A 21,267-nucleotide genomic window follows, 5' to 3' on the forward strand; every position below is an offset into this window, starting at 1 on the left:
GCCTTTTCCCTAGACGTCGGGGCTTTGGATTTTTTTGTTAGGGTAGTGACCACATAGTGTCTCCCATCTGATGGCTGTGCAGCGACCCAGGTGAAACAGATTGGTGGTTTCAGGCCCATGGAGAGGCGGTCACATCTCAACATCCAGGATCCCAGCTGGCAGAAATATGTGAGGATTATACCCACGCGATTCTATTCCATTTGTGCTTTAGTGAATTTCATATCTTGAAAATCCTACGTGCGATAAAGTGAACTTGAGAATATCTTCATAAAGCTCTGAGTGGAGGTCTCAGCCTTCTACACTTGTCTGATGATTAGCACATTTGGCCTGTTTACTTTGGCTTAGAGACTTTAAGACTCTTTAGGGTCATAAGATTTCTCCCAGCTCTCTCCCACATTTGTGAATGTCGGGGGATAAAGATCTACTCACAGTGCAGACTGCCTGAAGAAGCATGGTACTTGGGTATAGGATTCTGTTTACAACTTGTACTAAACCACGGCACATCTTGGTAGTTTTAGGCAAAATGAGGCTTCTTGTGAAGAAACAGATATGCTTATAAACTATAAGATGTGCTTGTAAAGCACCATTCAGACCTAAGATATTTCTTAACCTAGGCCTGGGGGGCTGTGTTGATTGAACGACTAGTCTTTCCCAGAATTTTCATTTTCCATTCCTAACAATCTTCTCCTACACATATACACACACGTGCGTGCACACACACACACAAATTTACTAGTTCTATTACTTTTTCTAGTTGGAGGGAGGAATCCAGATCTGGACCTCAGGTAGGTAAGCTTTTCAAAATTGAATGTAATACTTATAAAAGGAATATATATGTGCAAAATCCTAGGGTGCCACAGTTACCAGTGACATCGGCATAACCTTGTGATATGATGGAAAATTACCATTTGCCTAAGGAGTTTTTTGAAGACAACATGTGTTGCAGTGTTGGGTGTGGAAATAAATATTAACACAAAATGGATAATAAAATCCTCTCTAGAGCTTTGAAGGATGGAGTGGGCCCAAGCAGGGGAAAGTCTAGGCCCTTCTTTTCCACCAACTCATTCACCCCTAATATTTTGCTGTGATCTGAGGATGTTCCTAAAAAAGTGGTGCTTCTTGGTGTGGACACCAACTGGGCCTGAGATTCCTGGAATTTGATTTGTCAATGTCAGGCACTGTCTTTCAGGTGAAACATGCACCACCCCCCCATCCACGTGTGTGACAGGTGGAACTGATGGGAGAGCCCACAGGTGAATTTAGCGTGGTGTCAGTTGGCACATGCCTGAGCCACGTGCCTCTACCACTTACCCCAAGTTGTGGTCTTCAGAGGAACTGTCGAGGCACCGCTAGAGGGCGGCCCGTGATTGGTCACCTGACGCACTACTTTCCTGGAGCCACGTTACAAGTCAGATCAGTGCGTGCTGCCTTCTGCCCTGGCAGTGGACTGGGTGATGCGGCTGGGGGTTGGGATGGAGGTAGGGGTGGGGGTGGGGATAGCCCTTGAGTGGAAAACTAGGTAAATAATAAATGCTGGACTTCCCTGGTGGCGCAGTGGTTAAGAATCAGCCTGCCAATGCAGGGGACACGGGTTTGAGCCTTGGTCTGGGAAGGTCCCACATGCCGCGGAGCAACTAAGCCCGTGCACCACAACTACTGAGCTTGCGCTCTAGAGCCCGCAAGCCACAACTACTGAGCCCATGTGCCACAACTACTGAAGCCCGTGCGCCTGGAGCCCCTGCTCCACAAGAAAAGCCACCGCAATGAGAAGTAGCCCCCGCTCGCCACAACTAGAGGAAGCCCGTGTGCAGCAACCGAAGACCCAACGCAGCCAAAACTAAATAAATTTATATTTAAAAAATGAACAACTTAGCAAAAACAAACAAATAAATGCTTACCTCTGTGGAAGAGGCACTCACCTAGTAGTAGCTAGTGGTAGTATTTATTTCTCTATATTAAGAAGAATCATGAACTCTTACTTTCTTTTGGGTCCCTGTGCATAGATTACTATCATGAAAATGTTTTAAAAACTCCTTTGCTTTCTTGGCGGAAAACACTGGAGAAAGGCATGGAGGAAAGAGTAGGCTTGGACCATTCATTGTCTCTCTTCCTCTTTTCTCCCCAGCCTGACGGGATTAAAGGCCCACGAATCCCTTGGCTGTGGACTGAGTATACATTGGTCCTGAGATAGTCTGGGGATGTGGTGGGGTTGAATTTGTTTATGACATAGTAAAATGCCAGGGGTTACCTTATTTCATTACTTGATTAAGGTTTATTATTTAAACTGCAAGGTATCACTTACATACAAAACTGAATTGGAAAAGAGTGAAGTTGGATCTTTCTGTTGACAAGAAAATTATCAACTCTCATAAATTCATCAGTGAATTATAGAAACACAGTGGGATGTTTTTTCAACTCCTTTGGTGAAGGCTGTGCTAATTCTTTTGCAAATTATTTGAGAAGAATCTTGTGGGAGGCTATAGAACTGATTCATTGGCTTGCAGGAGGACTGATTTGACTTTCCTCTCCTGTGGTTGGCAGTAAATGCTTTTATTTAGTTTAGAGGAGAAAGGCTTTATAACCTCCTCTTTTCCATGACTCATAACTTTCTGAGCAGTCACACTGTGCTTTACAATGAGGGGTGTTTGGAGGAAAATGTTATCTAGATTGAGCCAGCCATTTTGAGTGTGAGAGCATGAAATACAGAAAGAGAGGCAATTGATCTATCCAAACTTCAAAGTTGCAATGTGCCCAGATCCAAAGAACTAATTTCCTGTTAAGAGGAAAGATACTTGGTGGCTATCTTAAAACAAACAAAATTAATTCTGGCTTTAAAGCTTTCAAACAGACATTTTCAACTTGCATAGGGTACCCATAATTTTAGGAAAAGTAGGTTGCTCTAGGCTAGATTGTTTTCTCTGTTGGTGGGTGTAAATGTGCATGAAAGCTGTTTGTTTCTCATGTAAAATTGTATCTGTTGACATAAGCATTCTTTTTTTTTTGAAAGCTTGGAGATGTAAGTTTGCATGGAAGACTTCACTCAGTGTTGTCTTTTCCTGAGAACTTGAATTTAGTCAAACATGTTACTGTGAGATGAATAACAATTTGAAATCTTTTACATAGATTTTTCTCTAAATTTGTATCGGAATGGGTTTGTAAAGGAGAGTTAAAAATAAATGTCAGTGGATTGGGGCGTGGGTTGAGAAGCCTCTAGGGTTGAAATATCATTTGGGAAGGGAATACTAGAGCTCAAATCATAATAGCTTGCATTTATCATCTCTGTTTTCATTGGTTACCTATTTCTGAATTCATAATCCGTTTCTTTCTTGATATTAGAAAATTACTAGAATTGGAAGACTAGAAAAATGTAGAAAAGATTATAAAATTAGATTCTTAGACTTAGGAATTGAAATATTAAAAGTTTTCACACAAATTTCATATCATTTATAACCTAGTAAAGCAAAGGAGGCATCACATTAAGGTTCACATAGGGTCCAAATTTGTTCATTTTCAACAACGTAATTTGAGGTTAAAAATTTCAGCTTTCTCTCTCTCTCTTTCTCTCTCCTCCCTCTGTCCTTCTGTCCTTCCCTCCCTCCCTTGCATCTTTCCTTCCTTTTCTTCAATAACATTTAGACCTCTACAGTTGAGTGTCCCACAGAGTATGTTTAGCAGGCTCTCTTCAAAGATCGATGCAAAATATTACCTGCCCACACCCCCTGCAATTTGCATTCAAATGCCTTACCTCTTTCACTAAGGATTGGAGGAGGGAGGAAAGGAAATTATGGATACATGGCTACTAAGTACATGTAATCATTGTACTCATTTGTCATATTGCTTCATTTGTATTTGGTCCAATCAGAAGAACTGGATTCTAGCCTTCGTTCTGCCTTTGACTGGCTGTTAACTTGTCCTGCTCTTTCACTTCTTTGAGCCAAGCTTTTCTCATCTGTTAAAATAAAATGGTTGGAATATATGGTCAATGAAGACCCTCTCTGGATTCTGTGCATACTCTTAACTTCTCAGCCCTCTTTCTGGAGGCATTTTATTGTGTTTCCTGTCTGATTTCCCAATGAATGGAAGATTTCTCCTGTGGCTGACAGGATAAAAAGAAGTGACGATTGGGTTCTTCAGAAGTTTTCTTGAGGCACATGGGAAGCTGTTTTCTCAAAGCCAAGAGGTGGTCACGTTGGAGCATACCGCTCGCCACGTTATTAATCCAGACACGTGGAACTTGTCCACATAGATGTCATCTTTCTTCCTCTCTCTCTCTCTCACTTTCTCATTTTCTCTCTCCACCTCTTTCTCACCCTCCTATCCAGTCTCACTGCTTATTTTTACTTCCTAAATATTTCTTGCCTCTAACTTCTGTTTCCACTAACAATGCTCCAGATTGAGCCACCGCCATCTCTTACCTAAATTCCAGCAGCAGCCTCATAACTGATTTCGCCACTGCCAGTCCTGCCCTATCCATTTCCCTCTGAGTAGCTGGTGTGATCTCATTTTATTCCGTTCTCTGCCTCATCCAGAGATGGCCTTCTTTCGATTCCTGCAGCATGCCAGCCTCTTCCTCTTATCAGGAAACATGCTATCCTCTTGATGCCGAAAGCTCGGCCTCTGTGCACCAGTGTCAATTCAAATCTCCGAGACAGAGTTTTGGGTGAAGTAGAAAAGGATAGCTTTATTGCCTTGCCAGGCAAAGGGGGACACAATGGGCTCCTGCCCTGAAAAACTATGTGTCCCAACCCGGGAGGATTTGATGAGGAGTTTTATAGCAATAGTTCAAGGGTGGGGTTGCTGATAAGATTAGGGTGTGTGCAGGGTCTGCACGCCTTTACTCTCATCTCAGGTGGTCGGTCTCCTAATCTTGATGAGCTTCTCTGGTCCCTTTAATCTCGCCTCAGGTGGTCTCTTGGCTGCTTCTCCCTTGATTAGCAACTGTTCGAATCTGCCCTTTGGAACCCAGGGAAGGTCACGGAGGCTGGTGTCTTGCCTACAAGAAACGGGGGACAGGAAGGCTTCCGTGCCCGGGAGCCCCACAGGATCTTGCTCAGTTTCACTCTCAACCTGGAAAACTCCTTGTCCTACTTTTTACATGCCTGGAAACTTCTCTGCTCCATCATGTCTCAGCTTAAATATCACCTCTGCAGAGGGATCTTTCTCGACAAAGCAATTCTCTATCACTCTCCCTCTATCATTTTCCCCTCTTTCCTTTTTGGCATTTATTACAGGTTGTAAAGTATTTATTTGCTTGTGTAATAAGTCTTTTTCAAAAACGTAGGTGTGCAAAATGGAATATTATTTCTCTATAGTTGAACCTAAGCCATCTTGTGAGTCCCCGTTTTGATTGGTGGCAGTGGGGGGGGGGTGAGGGGGGTCTTGCCAACTCAAGGTAGATTCAGGTAATTCTGTATCTTCTCACTTTCTTTTTTTAAAATTTTTTATTTTATATTGGAGTGTAATTGATTTACAGTGTTGTGTTAGTTTCAGGTGTACAGCAAGGTGATTCAGTTATACAGATACATATATCCATTCTTTTTCAGATTATTTTCCCATATAGGTTATTTCTCAGTTTCTTTTTGGTAAACGCTCTTTCAGTTAAGAATGTGTTCCTGGGAATTCCTGGCAGTCCAGTGGCTAGGACTCTGCACTTCCACTGCAGGGGAGCGCGGCCAAAAATAAATAGATAAATAAATACACACCTTAAAAAAATGTGTTCCTTTCACCCTTCTCATTTTATTCTCCCTTGAGGCACTTAAAATTCTGGAGACGCTTAAGTGTTTTCTTAGCATCAGGGACAAGGTGTCTAGTTTGTACTATTTACTGTGGATGGTCCCTGCTTAATGTATCAATATATTGAATTTTGAAGGGAATCAGTAAATAATACACCTCTTCCTTATAGCTCAGTTCTGATCAATTGAGCTACAAGACAGAAGAGGAAGGCATATGGGGATCAAAATAGCACTGCTATCATTATTAAAGCTGGTGTTAGAGAATGTTTTTGTTTTTTTTTGTGGTACGCGGGCCTCTCACTGTTGTGGCCTCTCCCGTTGCGGAGCACAGGCTCCGGACGCGCAGGCCCAGCAGCCATGGCTCATGGGCCCAGCCGCTCCGCGGCATGTGGGATCTTCCCGGACCGGGGCATGAACCCGTGTCCCCTGCATCGGCAGGCGGACTCCCAACCACTGCGCCACCAGGGAAGCCCCGAGAATGTGTTTTATATCTGTGGGCAAGTGGATTTGCTTGGCACTGCTCTAGCTTCAGAAGACATTCTTAAAATAGTCTATAACAGTAAATGCTGAGGTGGTTTTAATTAGAAAAGACCAATGGTTGTCTTAATCTTTATTCTCCTTTGTCTCTGCCTGGGGGGAAAGAAGTGGTCCTGGTGAATTTTTACAACACCATTTTAGTTATTTCTTTTAGAAAACGTTCAATAACAGTGTCTGGTCCTGTTAGCCACTCTAAATACTTGTCGAATGACTTTTCCTAAATGTGTTCATTTCGTTTTGAAACAGAAAAATTGGGAAATAAGAATTATTTTATAGATTTTCGTGTGTGTGTGTGTGTGTGTGTGTGTGTGTGTCTTCTTCCCTTTAGGGGTACAAAAATGCAACATTGGAAGTAGGTAGGCAACCTTTAAGATGGCCCCCAATGGTTCCTGACTCCTGGTTTTCAAACCCTATGTAATCCCTTGTCATTGATTGTAGGCTGGACTTACATTCAATTATAACAAATAGAATATGGCAAAAGTGGTGTGATGTCACTTCGGAGATTAAGTGACATAAATACCATGGTTTCTATCTTGGCCTCTCTCTCTGAGGGAAGCTGACTGCTACAGTGGGAGCTGCCTTACAGAGAGGAGCCATGTGGCAAGGAACTGAGGGTGGGCTTTGGCTAACAGCCAAAAAGGAACTGATGCCTTCAATCTAACTCCTCTTGGGGAAATAGATCTTGCTGACAACCACGTGAATGAGCTTGAAAGTACATCCTTCCCCACTTGGCTAGAGCCTTCAGGTGAGGTTGCAACCCCACCTGACAGTTCAGCTGCAATTTCTGGAGAGACCTTGAGCCAGAGACACCCAACTAAGCTGTGCCCAAATTCCTTACCCACAGAAACGGTGAGATAATAAATGTTTATTGTTTTAAGCTGCAAAGTTTGGGGGTCATTTGTTATACTACAATGAATAAACTAATACAGTATCTATGTGAAGTAAGGGTAACAGAATGTATCCAATCTGGCATGTAGTAGCAGAGAGAGGGCACTCAGATGGTGCCCAATGTGTGCCTATTAGTATTTATTTTGTCTACCAACCAAAATATTTGTTAAATTTTTCTGGGATTAACATATACACACTACTATATATAAAATAGATAACTAATAAGAACCTACTGTATAGCACAGAGAACTCTACTCAGTACTCTGTAATGGCCTACGTGGGAAAAGAATCTAAAAAAAGAGTGGATATATGATATATGTATAACTGATTCACTTTGCTGTACACCTGAAACTAATACAACATTGTACATCACCTATACTCCAATTAAAAAAAAAAAATAGGGACTTCCCTGGTGGTGCAGTGGTTAAGAATCTGCCTGCCAATGCAGGGGACATGGGTTTGAGCCCAGGTCCGGGAAGATCCCACATGCCACGGAGCAACTAAGCCCGTGCGTCACAACTACTGAGCCTGAGCTCTAGTGCCCACGAGCCACAACTACTGAGCCCACATGCCACAACCACTGAAGCCGACACGCCTAGAGCCCATGCTCCACAACAAGAGAAGCCACCACAGTGAGAAGCCTGTGCACTGCAACGAAGAGTAGCCCCCGCTCGCCACAACTAGAGAAAGCCCACGCGAAGCAACAAAGATCTAACACAGCCAAAAATAAATTAATAAATTTATTTTAAAAAACCAACAATACACACACACACAAAACAAAAGATTTCATGTTGTCTTACAGGAAAATGAGGTCTTTGGGGGAGAAGGCAGACAACTGTAGAGAGGTACTTATTTGTTTTTTGTCTGAGTTTATTATTGAATAGAGGTGCCTGTATTAATTGCTGCTCCTAAAATGAGGAGGGAGTTGGCGGGGGATATAATCAATTACAGCACATCACATTAGGTAGACTATTGAAAATGATACCTGCAAGAGAAAATCACATTGAAATATAGGCTAGAAAATCTGGTAGAGGAAAAGACAGCTATGTCAGTGCAGAGGGACCTTGGCTTTTGATGAAGTTAACAGATTTTAGTTCAGGGATTGTCTTTATAAACATAAAACATCAAGTTATAACAAATTTCTGCCATTACCATATATTTGGAGTATTAATGCAAAATATTTTCATCATGTCTTTTTCCATCTGGAAGGGCCGAGAGCATCTGATATTGTTGTATATAGCCTCTGAGATAAGGTAATACATGCAAGAGGTGGGAACACATAGTGGTTGGGGGCATAAGCCCTGGAGTCCCATTGGCCAGGTTCAAATCTGGGCTCTCCCACTCTACTTACTAGTCGTATGGCCTGTGGCACATTGCTTAGCATCTCTGAGCCCCAGTTTCCTCACCTTAAAATCATCATAATAGTAACTATTGTCAGGAATAGATTTCCATATAAAGATTTATCACAGTATCTGTCACATAACTAAATGTTAGCTCTCATTGATTATTTTTATTACAAGTACTGTACCCTGTGGCTGGCATGTAAGTAGGCATCCAATTAATATCAAGTTTCCTGCCCCTTCTTTTCCCCCCTACTTCCTAAAATCTAGCTCATAATATTTTCTGAATTCTATCTATTGATTATTTATTCTTCCAATTCAAGAAATATTTTGATGCAGGAAATTTTAAAAATGCATGCTTATTTAAGGCTTCATTTCTCCTTTTACTTCTAAAGGTTTTAATGTTAGCGAAGCCTTCTGAGATCTTTCAGCATAAAACTGCAATCAGCAGCTTGAAATCACTAGGTAACAGAAGGTTTTTTCTTTAAGTTTAGAAATTAGTAGCCAGCAGAATTAGAGGAGAGATTTCTATCATCTAGTTATTCTGGACATGTAGGATCCAGTGCCAGTTCTTTGCATTCTCTATGAGCATATCTAATTAGCAGGAAGGGCTGTAGTTGTCTGAAATTGTAGCAGAAAGATGAGTGAATTCAGTGCTGTATCAACAAGATGGAATATTGTAGGAAAATTATGGAAGGAAAATGAGCAATAGGGGATTGTTTTAGACAAAATGCAGAAGGGGTAACCTACATTAAAATAATTGTTATTTTTTCCTATTAAATAAAACTTTAATTTCAATTTGACAAGTTTAACAATGAGATTATCAATAAACTCTCAAAATAATTCTGCCTTTGTTAGCTTTTGCATTTAAAATAATTCTGTTCAAAGGAGTAATTTTTTATCTTTATCACTAGCTCAATGCCTGCGATTGAACTGAATTCATTATTCAGTTCCTAGGAAGAGATTATGCATATCAAACGCAAGTAAATTAGGGTACTGCCAAGGAGCTGAGAAGTTTACAAAATTCTACAAGATCAGGTTTTCTTGATATGTAAAAGAAAGGGGGATTGTTTAGGATATTGAACAGTGGAGAAGAGTTTAAATGCAGAATAAACCTAATATAAGAAAATAACACCTTGAAAGTGAAACCCTCCAAATTCAATACTTGATTTAACTTCCTTCAATTCTTCCTTAGGATGGAGGTGATTTTGTTATTTAATAAAATCTTATCAGTGGTCAGGTTCAGGTGCCCAAGGGTTACCCCTAAGGAAAACCACTGGGGGAGTTACTTCTTTGTTCATTCATTTGTTCCTTTGATTCATTCATTCAACAAATACTAATGAGTACCTACTATTTGCCAAGCCCTATATTAAGCCCTGGGATATAATGATGAATCAAACAGGTCTGGGTTTTGGGAAATGCTGCCTTTTATATTGAACCCCACCCTCCTCTACAGGAATATTCACAATACCTATTAGCACATTAAAGGCTCTGAGAAGTCCTGCAGTGAAGAAGCCTGTTTAACCTTCTTTGACATAATGTTTCCTAGACTTTTTCATCCTCAAGGATCTATTCTTTCTTGGAACATACTCTGGGAAATCTAGAGTAAGATGAAATATGGTGCCAAGAAAGACAGGATGACATTGAATAACAAGGCAAGTAAAACACTTTTAATTCATACTTGTTGATTGCAGGGACTCTGTCACCAAGAAGCTTGGCACTGCAGTTAGTGACGAGGGAGCATGCTACTGCCTTGATTTTGTTAAGACCTTTTCTATTCTCCATTTTGCAGTGGCCACATTTTTCAGCTTAGGAAATCATATAAATTCAACATGACCAGGGAGATTTTTCAGTTTGTTAACAACGGTCGTGGAGCTAGCTGTTTGCCAAAGGGAACCTCCTTAACATTCATGACCCACCGTTTGGGAGGAAATAGATAAAAATGTTAAATATGTGGTTGGATTGGATTCTTTAAAAAACATTCCAACAAATATAACTGATCTGAAAAAAGCGATAATCTGCCTTTTTTAGAACTGCGTACTTCCATGAAGTTAAAATACCCATCAAAACTATCTTAGTGCATAGCAAAAAATTAATACATGTAAAGAAACGTACGCACACAGTACTTTTAATTTTTCTGCGTGCCCCGGGGCACCGTTATCTGCTCTTTTCCGGAAAATCACTCATCATGTAGCTATTGGGAAAGGGAACACTTCGGCCTCCTTTCTGGGAGAAATCCAATGCAGTATGGATATTAATTAAATTTATTAAACAAATAACACAGCGACTCAGGGAAGCAGGGGTCCATCTGCCAGTTCGGCAGACAGATCTCTGCAGAGACGCGAGCTGAATGGTAGTTAAAGCGAAGTTGCCGAGCTCAGCAGATGGGCTCTTGTCTCCAGTGGGAGAGATTTGGTGGCGGTCCAACAACTCTTTTCCCCCTCCAGGTTTTTGTTCCTTGCAACTGTGATTGAAGAAGCCCTTCTCTGTCTTTTCCCAGCCTTGTGCCTCTCTCCCCCACCCCACCCCCTTTGTTTATGTGAGCAATGTTTAAATCGGAGTGATTTGTTAGAGAGGCAGGTCCCGGCTGATCTCATTTTGTGTGTGTGCTGTAAAGCTCAAGGAGAAAATAATTAGGAAAATGTAATCCCATTGACTTTACACCCCACTTGTGTACATGACAGCAGCTCAGCCTCGTGCCCTGGAATAAGGTCTCTGAACAGATTTGAATTTAGTCAGCGTCCCCATTCTCTGCATTTGGAAGTTCACATTATTCTGAGGTTTAGATGCTTATTATTCTTGAACTTGTTCCTTAGATTAATTTGAGACCTCTATGCCTTTTAAACAACGCAATTTAAGGATTCTTGTTGTTTTTTTTTTTCCCCCTAATGTCTTCATATTCTGTTGGCAAGTGTCTAGGTGCCTTAAATCCCAGTGTCTCCTTCACTTGCCATCTGGGATGAGATGTCATTGATAGTGTTAGATCAGCACATTTGTGATCTGCAGTGTCTTTCAGAAACCCACTTCCCTATCTCCAGATCCTCCTCTCCCATTACAAAGATGGTGAATTTGAAACCGTTCTGTAAGGAAGGACCACTTTGCTTTCAGTTGATTATCATTTCCCAGCATTTGGTATGATTTTTGACAAAAGCCCACTTGGACTGAATTTAATGTTAGGATGTTAGATTAATGCAAATCATCCCCCCCCCACCCCATTCCTTATCACTACCTGAACCTTTGCAAAAATTATTTTGTGAAGGCTCTCTCTCTCGACTCTGGCTATTTCCCCTCACCTGGGATTAGTGCCTTTCACCGGGGAAGTGGTTGGGGCGGGGCGGGGGGGAACCACACAGGCCCTGCTAGGCAGATTGTGGGCTCTATTGATGGCAAACTTTTGGACTAAATAGATGCCACCTTAGGCTGAGTCCTGAAATGCCCTTGCCTTGGAGAGATAGATCTGGTTCCAGCAAACCTGCCAGTGGGACATATTTGCAGAGATAAAGGCACCTCTGTGGAATAGAAACTCCTCCAATCAGAACGTGTTCCCTCCCTCCCCACTAAACCCTCAATTCTCTGCCAGCAGGGATCTCAGCTGGTTACAGAACTCAAAGAGAAGAGTGGGTGAATCTGGGATTATGATTATCCCCAGGTGTGCTTACTTTTATGGGAATGTGGAGGTGAAACCTTTAATCCAGTTTGTAAGAAGAATCAGGCTCCCTGACTTCAGACTATACTACAAAGCTACCGTAATCAAGACAGTACGGTACTGGCACAAAAATAGAAATATAGATCAATGGAAGAGGATAGAAAGCCCAGAGATAAACCCACGCATTTATGGTCACCTTATCTTTGATAAAAGAGGCAAGAATATACAGTGGAGAAAAGACATCCTCTTCAATAAGTGGTGCTGAGAAAACTGGACAGGTACATATAAAAGTATGAAATTAGAACACTCCCTAACACCATACACAAAAATAAACTCAAAATGGATTAAAGACCTAAATGTAAGGCCAGACACTATCAAACTCTTAGAGGAAAACATAGGCAGAACTCTATGACATAAATCACAGCAAGATCCTTTTTGACCCACCTCCTAGAGAAATGGAAATAAAAACAAAAATAAACAAATGGGACCTAATGAAACTTAAAAGCTTTTGCACAGCAGAGGAAACCATAAGACCAAGAGACAACCCTCAGAATGGGAGAAAATATTTGCAAATGAAGCAACTGACAAAGGATTAATCTCCAAGATTTACAAGCAGCTCATGCAGCTCAATAACAAAAAAACAAACAACCCAATCCAAAAATGGGCAGAAGACCTAAATAGACATTTCTCCAAAGAAGATATACAGATTGCCAACAAACACATGAAAGAATGCTCAACATCATTAATCATTAGAGAAATGCAAATCAAAACTACAATGAGATATCATCTCACACCAGTCAGAATGGCCATCATCAAAAAATCTAGAAACAATAAATGCTGGAGAGGGTGTGGAGAAAAGGGAACACTCTTGCACTGTTGGTGGGAATGTAAATTGATACAGCCACTATGGAGAACAGGATGGAGGTTCCTTAAAAAACTAAAAATAGAACTACCATACGACCCAGCAATCCCAGTACTGGGCGTATACCCTGAGAAAACCATAATTCAAAAAGAGTCATGTACCAAAATGTTCATTGCAGCTCTATTTACAATAGCCCAGAGATGGAAACAACCTAAGTGTCCATCATCCGATGAATGGATAAAGAAGATGTGGCACATATATACAATGGAATATTACTCAGCCATAAAAAGAAACGAAATTGAGCTATTTGTAATGAGGTGGATAGACCTAGAGTCTGTCATACAGAGTGAAGTAAGTCAGAAAGAGAGAGACAAATACCGTATGCCAACACATATATATGGAATCTAAGAAAAAAAAAAAAGTCATGAAGAACCTAGGGGTAAGACGGGAAAAAAGACACAGACCTACTGGAAAATGGACTTGAGGATGTGGGGAGGGGGAAGGGTAAGCTGTGACTAAGTGAGAGAGTGGCATGGACATATATACACTACAAAACGTAAAACAGATAGCTAGTGGGAAGCAGCCGCATAGCGCAGGGACATCAGCTCGGTGCTTTGTGACCGCCTGGAGGGGTGGGATAGGCAGGGTGGGAGGGAGGGAGATGCAAGAGGGAAGAGATATGGGAACATATGTATATGTATAACTGATTCACTTTGTTATAAAGCAGAAACTGACACACCATTGTAAAGCAATTGTACTCCAATAAAGATGTTAAAAAAAAAGAAGAACCAACAAACAGATCCACTTACCCACCCGTAACACAAAGAAGCCTTAGCTGGCCCAGCCCCTATCCAACCAGGATGATCAGTTCATTTCTGCTGCACATGAAGCTGTTTGGCTAAGTCCATCCTTGATATTGGTATCAGTCCGAATTTGTGCTTTTTGAACCCAACTTGGAACTGGAATCTCATTGGGTTTAACCAGGAGATGCAGTATTTTAGCTGCTGTTGTCAGTCCCTGCCCCTCACTGAAGTTCTAACTCTTCCTCAGGCCATGCTAATATTAATAATATGAAGGCTTCCGTTACTATGGCAAATTGTTGGAATTAGGTGGAGATTTTTGTTTTTCATTAGAGCCCTGCCAAGGGTTATTGTGCACTCCAGCAGTTATTGTTACAGCCCAGTCCTTTATGGAATTTTAAAAGGCTCACCTCAAAAGACGGTCACGAAGTAGCTGGTGAAATATGTTTGTTTACCAGTGACTCGTAGGTGAACTGCCAATATATTTCTCTAATTTGTTGGAAGTCAAAATTGGCTGGGGCCAGGAGGAAGGCTCTACATTTTGAATTCATAGGCTATCTACCAGTGTCTGTTCTGCCTCTCCTTCCACCCTGGTGTACCTGGGCTAATGTTGTTCTCTGATTTAAATCGCAATCTAGTTGCTCTGGCATCTCAATTTAAGGGAAGATTGGACGTTGTTTTTCAAGCGGAATTGCAAGTGTTTTACTCTTGTCTGAAAACAGATTGTGGCTTCTTTCCCGAGGATAAGCTTAGAAATTACATATAAAACTCAGGGGTTCATTCTTAGCAAAATGTTTTCAACCCCCTTGTCCACACATTAGTATAAATGAATAAAACAGAGAAAAAGCCAGAAAACACCCTGACAGACAGTGTGTGAATATTTCTGATCTGCTTCCTGAGCCTGCCATCCTACTGAACACATTTTGTTTACTCTATGGCTTCTAATTGCTTTATTGCAAATATTGTAGGCAGCATGACAACTTGCGACCAAATGCATAAAAAAGCTTTTGATTGGGAACAAAGTTAACATTCATCTGTAAGGAACTGGAAAGTAGCTTTAAAAATAACAGTTTAGGGCTTCTTTGGTGGTGCAGTGGTTGAGAGTCCGCCTGCCGATGCAGGGGACACGGGTTCGTGCCCCGGTCCGGGAAGATCCCACATGCCGCGGAGCGGCTGGGCCCGTGAGCCATGGCCGCTGAGCCTGCGCGTCCGGAGCCTGTGCTCCGCGGCGGGTGAGGCCACAGCAGTGAGAGGCCCACGTTCCGCAAAAAAACAATTTATTTTAAAATTATCTGATAAGGACAAGTATTTTTCAGATTTTTAAATTTCTTTGATTTGATGTATTTTTCCTTCAGGCACTCAGGTGCAAACTTTAAAAATATTCAGGCCAGAGGCTCTTCTGTTACTCCTTACCTTCACGCTTCTGATCAATATTTTGCAAGGGAACCATATTTTGGGAGTATCATCACCAGCCTTGCGGTAACTGTCTCCAGAATTAAATGCTGTGGCTCTTCAAAGCATGTGCTTCACTGTCTAGGAGAGGAACTGAAGAATGGTATCTCTGAGCAAATTTGAGTGAGACCTAGGCCTGGCAGCTTACAACTGAAAGCACCACCGTTGACCTGTGCCTCAGAGGACACAGCCCAGATCTTGAGATAAAAAGGCAGGTTCATGGTCACTGTCATCCTTAATGACCTCATATTCTGTTTCTGGGACCATGTCTGGAGCTTTTCATAATCCTGGATATGATAAATATTGACTGATTATTGGTTAGATTTGCATTTGGTTTCCAGGAACCAACGAAAATAATTCAGCACTTTTTGTTCTGGCCTCTGGCCAGATGAGTCCTCCCAGGTCCAGGAATCCCTTATCTTTGCAGTGCTTCAGAAAACTGCCTTCAATTTTTCTTTTTCTTTTTATTCCTCCTGATTTATTTATTTATTTTTTATACATCAGGTTCTTATTAGTTATCTGTTATATACACGTTAGTGTGTATATGTCAATCCCAATCTCCCAATTTATCCCACCACCATCACCTCCCCCTCCCCGCTTTCCCCCTTCGGTGTTCATATGTGTGTTCTCTACATCTGTGTCTCTATTTTAGCCTTGCAAACCAGTTCACCTGTACCATTTTTCTGGATTCTACATATATGCGTTAATATACGATATTTGTTTCGCTCTTTCTGATTTACTTCTCTACAAAAGACCCAATTTCATTCCTTTTTATGGCTGAATAATATTCCATTGTATATATGTACCAGATCTTCTTTATCCATTCATCTGTCGGTGGGCATTTAGGTTGCTTCCATGACCTGGCTATTGTAAATAGTGCTGCAGTGAACATTGGGGTGCATGTGTCTTTTTGAATTATGGTTTTCTCTGGGCATATGCCCAGTAGTGGGATTGCTGGGTCATATGGTAATTCTATTTTTAGTTTTTTAAGGAACCTCCATACTGTTCTGCATAGTGGCTGTATCAATTTACATTCTCACAAACAGTGCAAGGGAGTTCCCTTTCCTCCACACCCTCTCCAGCATTTGTTGTTTGTAGATTTTCTGATGATGCCCATACTAGCCAGTGTGAGGTGATACTCATTGTAGTTTTTTTTTTTTTTTTTTTTTTTTTGCGGTACACTGGCCTCTCACTGTTGTGGCCTCCCCCATTGCGGAGCACAGGCTCCGGACGCGCAGGCTCAGCGGCCATGGCTCACGGGCCCAGCCGCTCTGCGGCATGTGGGATCTTCCCGGACCGGGGCACGAACCCGTGTCCCCTGCCTCGGCAGGCGGACTCTCAACCATTGCACCACCAGGGAAGCCCTGTATGTCTTCTTTGGAGAAATGTCTATTTAGTTCTGCCCATTTTTTGATTGGATTGTTGTTTTAATATTGAGCTGCATGAGCTGTTTATACATTTTGGAGATTAATCCTTTGTCTGTTAATTCGTTTGCAAATATTTTCTCCCATTCTAAGGGTTGTCTTTTTGTCTTGTTTATAGCTTGCTTTGCTGTGCAAAAGCTTTTAATTAAGTCAGAATTAGGTCCCATTAGGTCCCATACAGTCCCACAGGCTGCAGGATTGTAGTTCTTCTTGGTTCTGCTGTCTGCCCTCTGGTGGATGAGGCCATCTAAGAGGCTTGTGCAGGCTTCCTGATGGGAGGGACTGGTGATGGGTAGAGCTGGGTGTTGCTCTGGCAGGGAGAGCTCAGCAAAACCTTAATCTGCTTGTCTGCTGATGGGTGGGGCTGAGTTTACTCCCTGTTGGTTGTTTGGCCTGAGGTGACCCAGCACCAGAGCCCACAGGCTCCTTGGTGGGGCTAATGGCGGACTCCGGGAGGGCTCATGCCAAGGAGTACTTCCCAGAACTTCTGCTTCCAGTGTCCTTCCCCCCGTGGTGAGCCACAGCTGCCCCCAGCCTCTGCAGGAGACCTTTGAACACTAGCAGTAGGTCTGATTCAGTCTCCTGTGGGGTCACTGCTCCTTCCCCTTGGGTCCTGATGCACACACACTGCTTTGTGTGTGCCCTCCAAGAGTGGAGTCTCTGTTCCCCCCAGTTCTGTCAAAGTCCTGCAATCAAATCCCGCTAGCCTTCAGAGTCTGATTCTCTAGGAATTCCTCCTCCTGTTGCCGGACCTCCAGGTTGGGAAGCCTGATGTGGGGCTCAGAACCTTCACTCCAGTGGGTGGACTCTGTGGCATAATTGTTCTCCAGTTTGTGAGTCACCCACCCAGTGGTTATGGGATTTGATTTTATTGTGATTGTGCCCCTCCTACCGTCTCATGGTGGCTTCTCCTTTGTCTTTGGATGTGGGGTATCATTTTTGGTGATCTCCAGTGTCTTCCTGTCGATGGTTGTTCTGCAGTTAGTTGTGATTCTGGTGCTCTCGCAAGTGAGAGCACTTCCTTCTACTCCACCATCTTGAACCAGTCTCCTCTGACATGTTGACCTCCAAATGGAAAAATCTTCTTTGTGTGAATAAAGGTGGCCTTCAAGGTCCAAGTTTCAGGGAACTGGCCCACAGTCCCCAGGACAGTCGCGGCTTTGGCTAGTGGGGCCCCTCCAGAGCCTGCAGCCTCAGTGAGGCCGCCCTTCCTTTGGGCTCCAGGGCAGCTCAGTGACAGCAGAGGGAAGAGACCCTGAGCCAGCAGTTCCAGCTATGTGGAAACTCAGGCTCCATTCTCCAGTTTTTCGAATCTCATCTTCTGAGGTCAAGCTAGCATGATTCTTTTGTTCTCACTCTACGGTAGATTTAATTCAAGTTCAGGGTCTTACAGTAGGAAAGAAATTTATAAGACCCGGAGCCCAGCTCCCTTCCAATGACAGTCATGATGGAGGGGGTCTTGCTGCTTGTCTGCTTGTAACAACAGAGAGTTTACCCCTATGTTGTTGCAGTTTTTTAAATGTTTTGGTAGTTAGAAACTTATTCCATATACTAATAAGTAAAAATATCAATTTGAGGAAACCCAGAATTTGTTTCTAGAGCTGATGATAATGAAGTCACAATTCAGCTCACTGGTTTCAAGATTTCCCTTTCTGCATAATATGCCTTCAGATACGCTTACATTTAATGATAACTATCTACCAGTGCTTGGCCACTTACTGTGTGCCAGCTCCTCCTCGAAGTGCTTCACATGTTGTGTTGGCCAAAAAGTTGGTTTGGAAAAACCTGAACAAACATTTTGGCCAACCCAATACATCATGCCATTTAATCTTCACAATGTATTGATATTCTCATCTTAAAGATGAGGAAATTGATGCTAAGGGATGTTAAATACTTGTCCAAAGTCTAATCTTGGTTATCTAAATGAATCTAATCTAAAAGTCATAGCTAATAGCCAGGGCTGCCTGGATTTGAAACCAAAATAGCTGACTCTAAAACCTCTGCACTTAACTGCTCTGCTGTATTGCTGCCCTATATTTACTCATTTCTAATTTATAACTTACTTAGATCCAAAAGGAAGTTAAGGTCTCTTCAAATAAAAGTGCACATAAAATAGCACAGTTAAAAACTGAAAGAAAAGGTAAACCCTGTTGGAGCCCTTCAAAGTTTGGAAACAGCAATCCAGTCTCCCGAAATTTCAACTATCTAAACAACAGGGCCAGTTTCTTAAACTGCCTATCCATTGGGAAGAAGGTGGGCTGCTGGACTGTGAAATCTTTGTAGGCGGTGGCCTCGTCTTGTCACTGTTATGTTTCTGGTTCCTAACCAACTGTGTTAAGTAGGGATTGAAGGAGTGTGCTGGAGAAGATGACGCTGAATACGCAGATCTGACTCAGGCTGCTGTTGCTGAAGCAGGCTTATTGGGAGTAGATGTTGGGTCAAGTTGGACGGCAGTTGTGACTTGGGAACGCAAGGTAAAATGGGCGTGGGGGAGGAGAAGAGGTAGAATAAGAGAGTATTTATCTTTCTTATCTATACTCCACTGTATGCTACTTTGCATTTTATGTATATATCACTGTAAACCACCTTGAACTCCTTTTATATAACGAGGCAGGATATAAACAAATGCTTATATATTTAAACAGACACACATACATACACAAAAAATATTAGATCAGATTGACCTGTTTAGTGAAATCCTTTGTTGTCCGAGGGTGGTTTCCTAATCAGGAAGAGGCTAACAGTGGCTAGATTCGCATAAAAGGTGGTGAGGCAAGAGCAAGGTGGTCAGCAGGGTTGGGTTTCTGTGTACTTACTGTGGGAGCCATCCCTGCTGGTCTCACCATGATCATCCCAGGTACTGTGATTTCTAGGCCTTTGCTGTGCTGGTCATTTTACCCTGGAACTTAAGAGAGTTCCTCTTGAGACTGAATGCTGTACCTCAAAGCCATGCAGAAAGAAGAGAAATGTTCTTGCCTTATTTATTGCAAACAGTTTTACTTCTGTTCACGCAGCTGGAAACTGTATTTGTTTTTTTTAACTTTCGCATGCGTCACACTGTCATACTGACCTTGTAGTCAACTAAAATCCCTGGTTCTTATCAGAGATTCTCCTCCCTATATTTGTGCAGGTGTTAACTTATACCTAGTTTCAGGACTTTACAATGATTATTCCCATTTTATAGGTGAGAGTGGTTCTGGGAAGCTAAGTAAGTCTTTCCTCTCTTCATCTCCTACCTTTTCTCTGTCTCCCTGGTGCCCTCTTCAGTTTTTATTCATTTGTTCCCAATCCTCAGTGTTTTACCTCTTTCTATGCTGGTTGATTCCCTTGTGCTCTTGACCAGATGGCACCAGGGCACTGAATGTTGGGGTTAAAGGGGATTTTCACAGTGTCTCTTCTGGGTGGGGAGTTATTTGCAAAGTATGAGAAACAGCTCATTGGGTGTCTCCTATACTATCATTGTGCTGAAATGATTGCCTTCCTCTGTCATCTTCATGTACTAGGTCTCCAACCCCGGGAGGAGGGGAGAAGGAGGAAGAAAGTCTACACAGTTTGATCAGAACCCAGTAGCCCAGTTGTCACTGAGTACCCTTGGCACACCCTTGCTTTGTTGTTCCCAGGGAAGGTTTGAGGGAGAGCTTGTTGGGCCTGTACCACGAGGCTTCATTGGCTAACCATTTCTAATTAGCAGCCCTGCCTGGCCATGTCCAGGATACCAAAGTCAAAGGTTTACTCTGGTATCCTTATTAAGTAGCACACCACTTATTTTCCATCAAGACAGAGGCTGGATGAGTCCTACTCAACATGAGAATCTCTCAGGTATCAGAATCTAGTTTATAAAGAAGGGAATGTTGGGAGGTAAGGAAAAGCCTGATGAAAAAGCTTCTTCCTTTCGACAAGTCAACGGCACAAGGAAGAAATCCTTTTCTCCCTCTCCTATAAGCCCTTCATAGACCAGGGCTGCTGCTCCTTGGTTGAGGTGACTGAGGTAACAGGGAAGTCTTGACTTGAATAATGGGTGTAGCCCTTTTTGTCTCTGACATCTGTGTTCTTCCCGGCCCTTACCAGGGGTCACTGAGGTGCAAAGACAGTTCTCCAGAACTTTCACTATTTGTAATATTCATTCATTTATTCATCAAATATTTGTTGAGGGCTTGCTAGGATGAGGGTATAATGTAAAGAAAAACAAAAACAGTGACAGCAACGGGCCCTGTCCAAGTGGGGATGTCATTCTTGAGTGAAGCTTTCCTTCCTTTGGGCATTTCAGGGCCCACTGTGAGTGAGGGTATCAGCCTCAACCCATATATTATATTTCAGTAGTGCTTATTTTCTCTTAGTTTTGATATTAAAAAATTGCATGAATAGAAGTTCTAGTGTTTCCTTCCTGCTTCTCCAGGCCTCTCATCATTGGGTGATCCTGGAAACCCCTTGGTGCACATCCCATACTTTGGAGATCACTGGTGAAGAAGACAGGAAGATTATTGGAGATGCTGAAAGCAAACACAGTAAATGACCATTTAAAAAATGTAGGGGTAGGAGAAATGACCAGTTCTCTGACTGTGGAGCCTGGGAAGAGTTTATTTCTT

General features: G+C 42.3%; 1 protein-coding gene across 4 annotated transcripts in view; it reads left to right on the forward strand.

The window, feature by feature from the left end:
- The window catches only part of LOC307190113 (uncharacterized protein), a 224,338-nt gene that overhangs the window by 51,069 nt on the left and 152,002 nt on the right, over positions 1 to 21,267 (forward strand). For 3 of the 4 annotated variants that reach the window (XM_079929020.1, XM_079929019.1, XM_079929021.1), the window contains exon 3: positions 755 to 785. The exons of the other annotated variant lie outside the window; for it this stretch is intronic. In XM_079929020.1, coding sequence (XP_079785146.1) covers positions 755 to 785 — 31 coding nt within the window. The remainder of the gene's footprint in view (positions 1 to 754; positions 786 to 21,267) is intronic. 4 annotated transcript variants of the gene reach the window in all.

Source organism: Stenella coeruleoalba, assembly GCF_951394435.1.
Source record: "Stenella coeruleoalba genome assembly, chromosome: 8".
Lineage (NCBI taxonomy): Eukaryota > Metazoa > Chordata > Mammalia > Artiodactyla > Delphinidae > Stenella > Stenella coeruleoalba.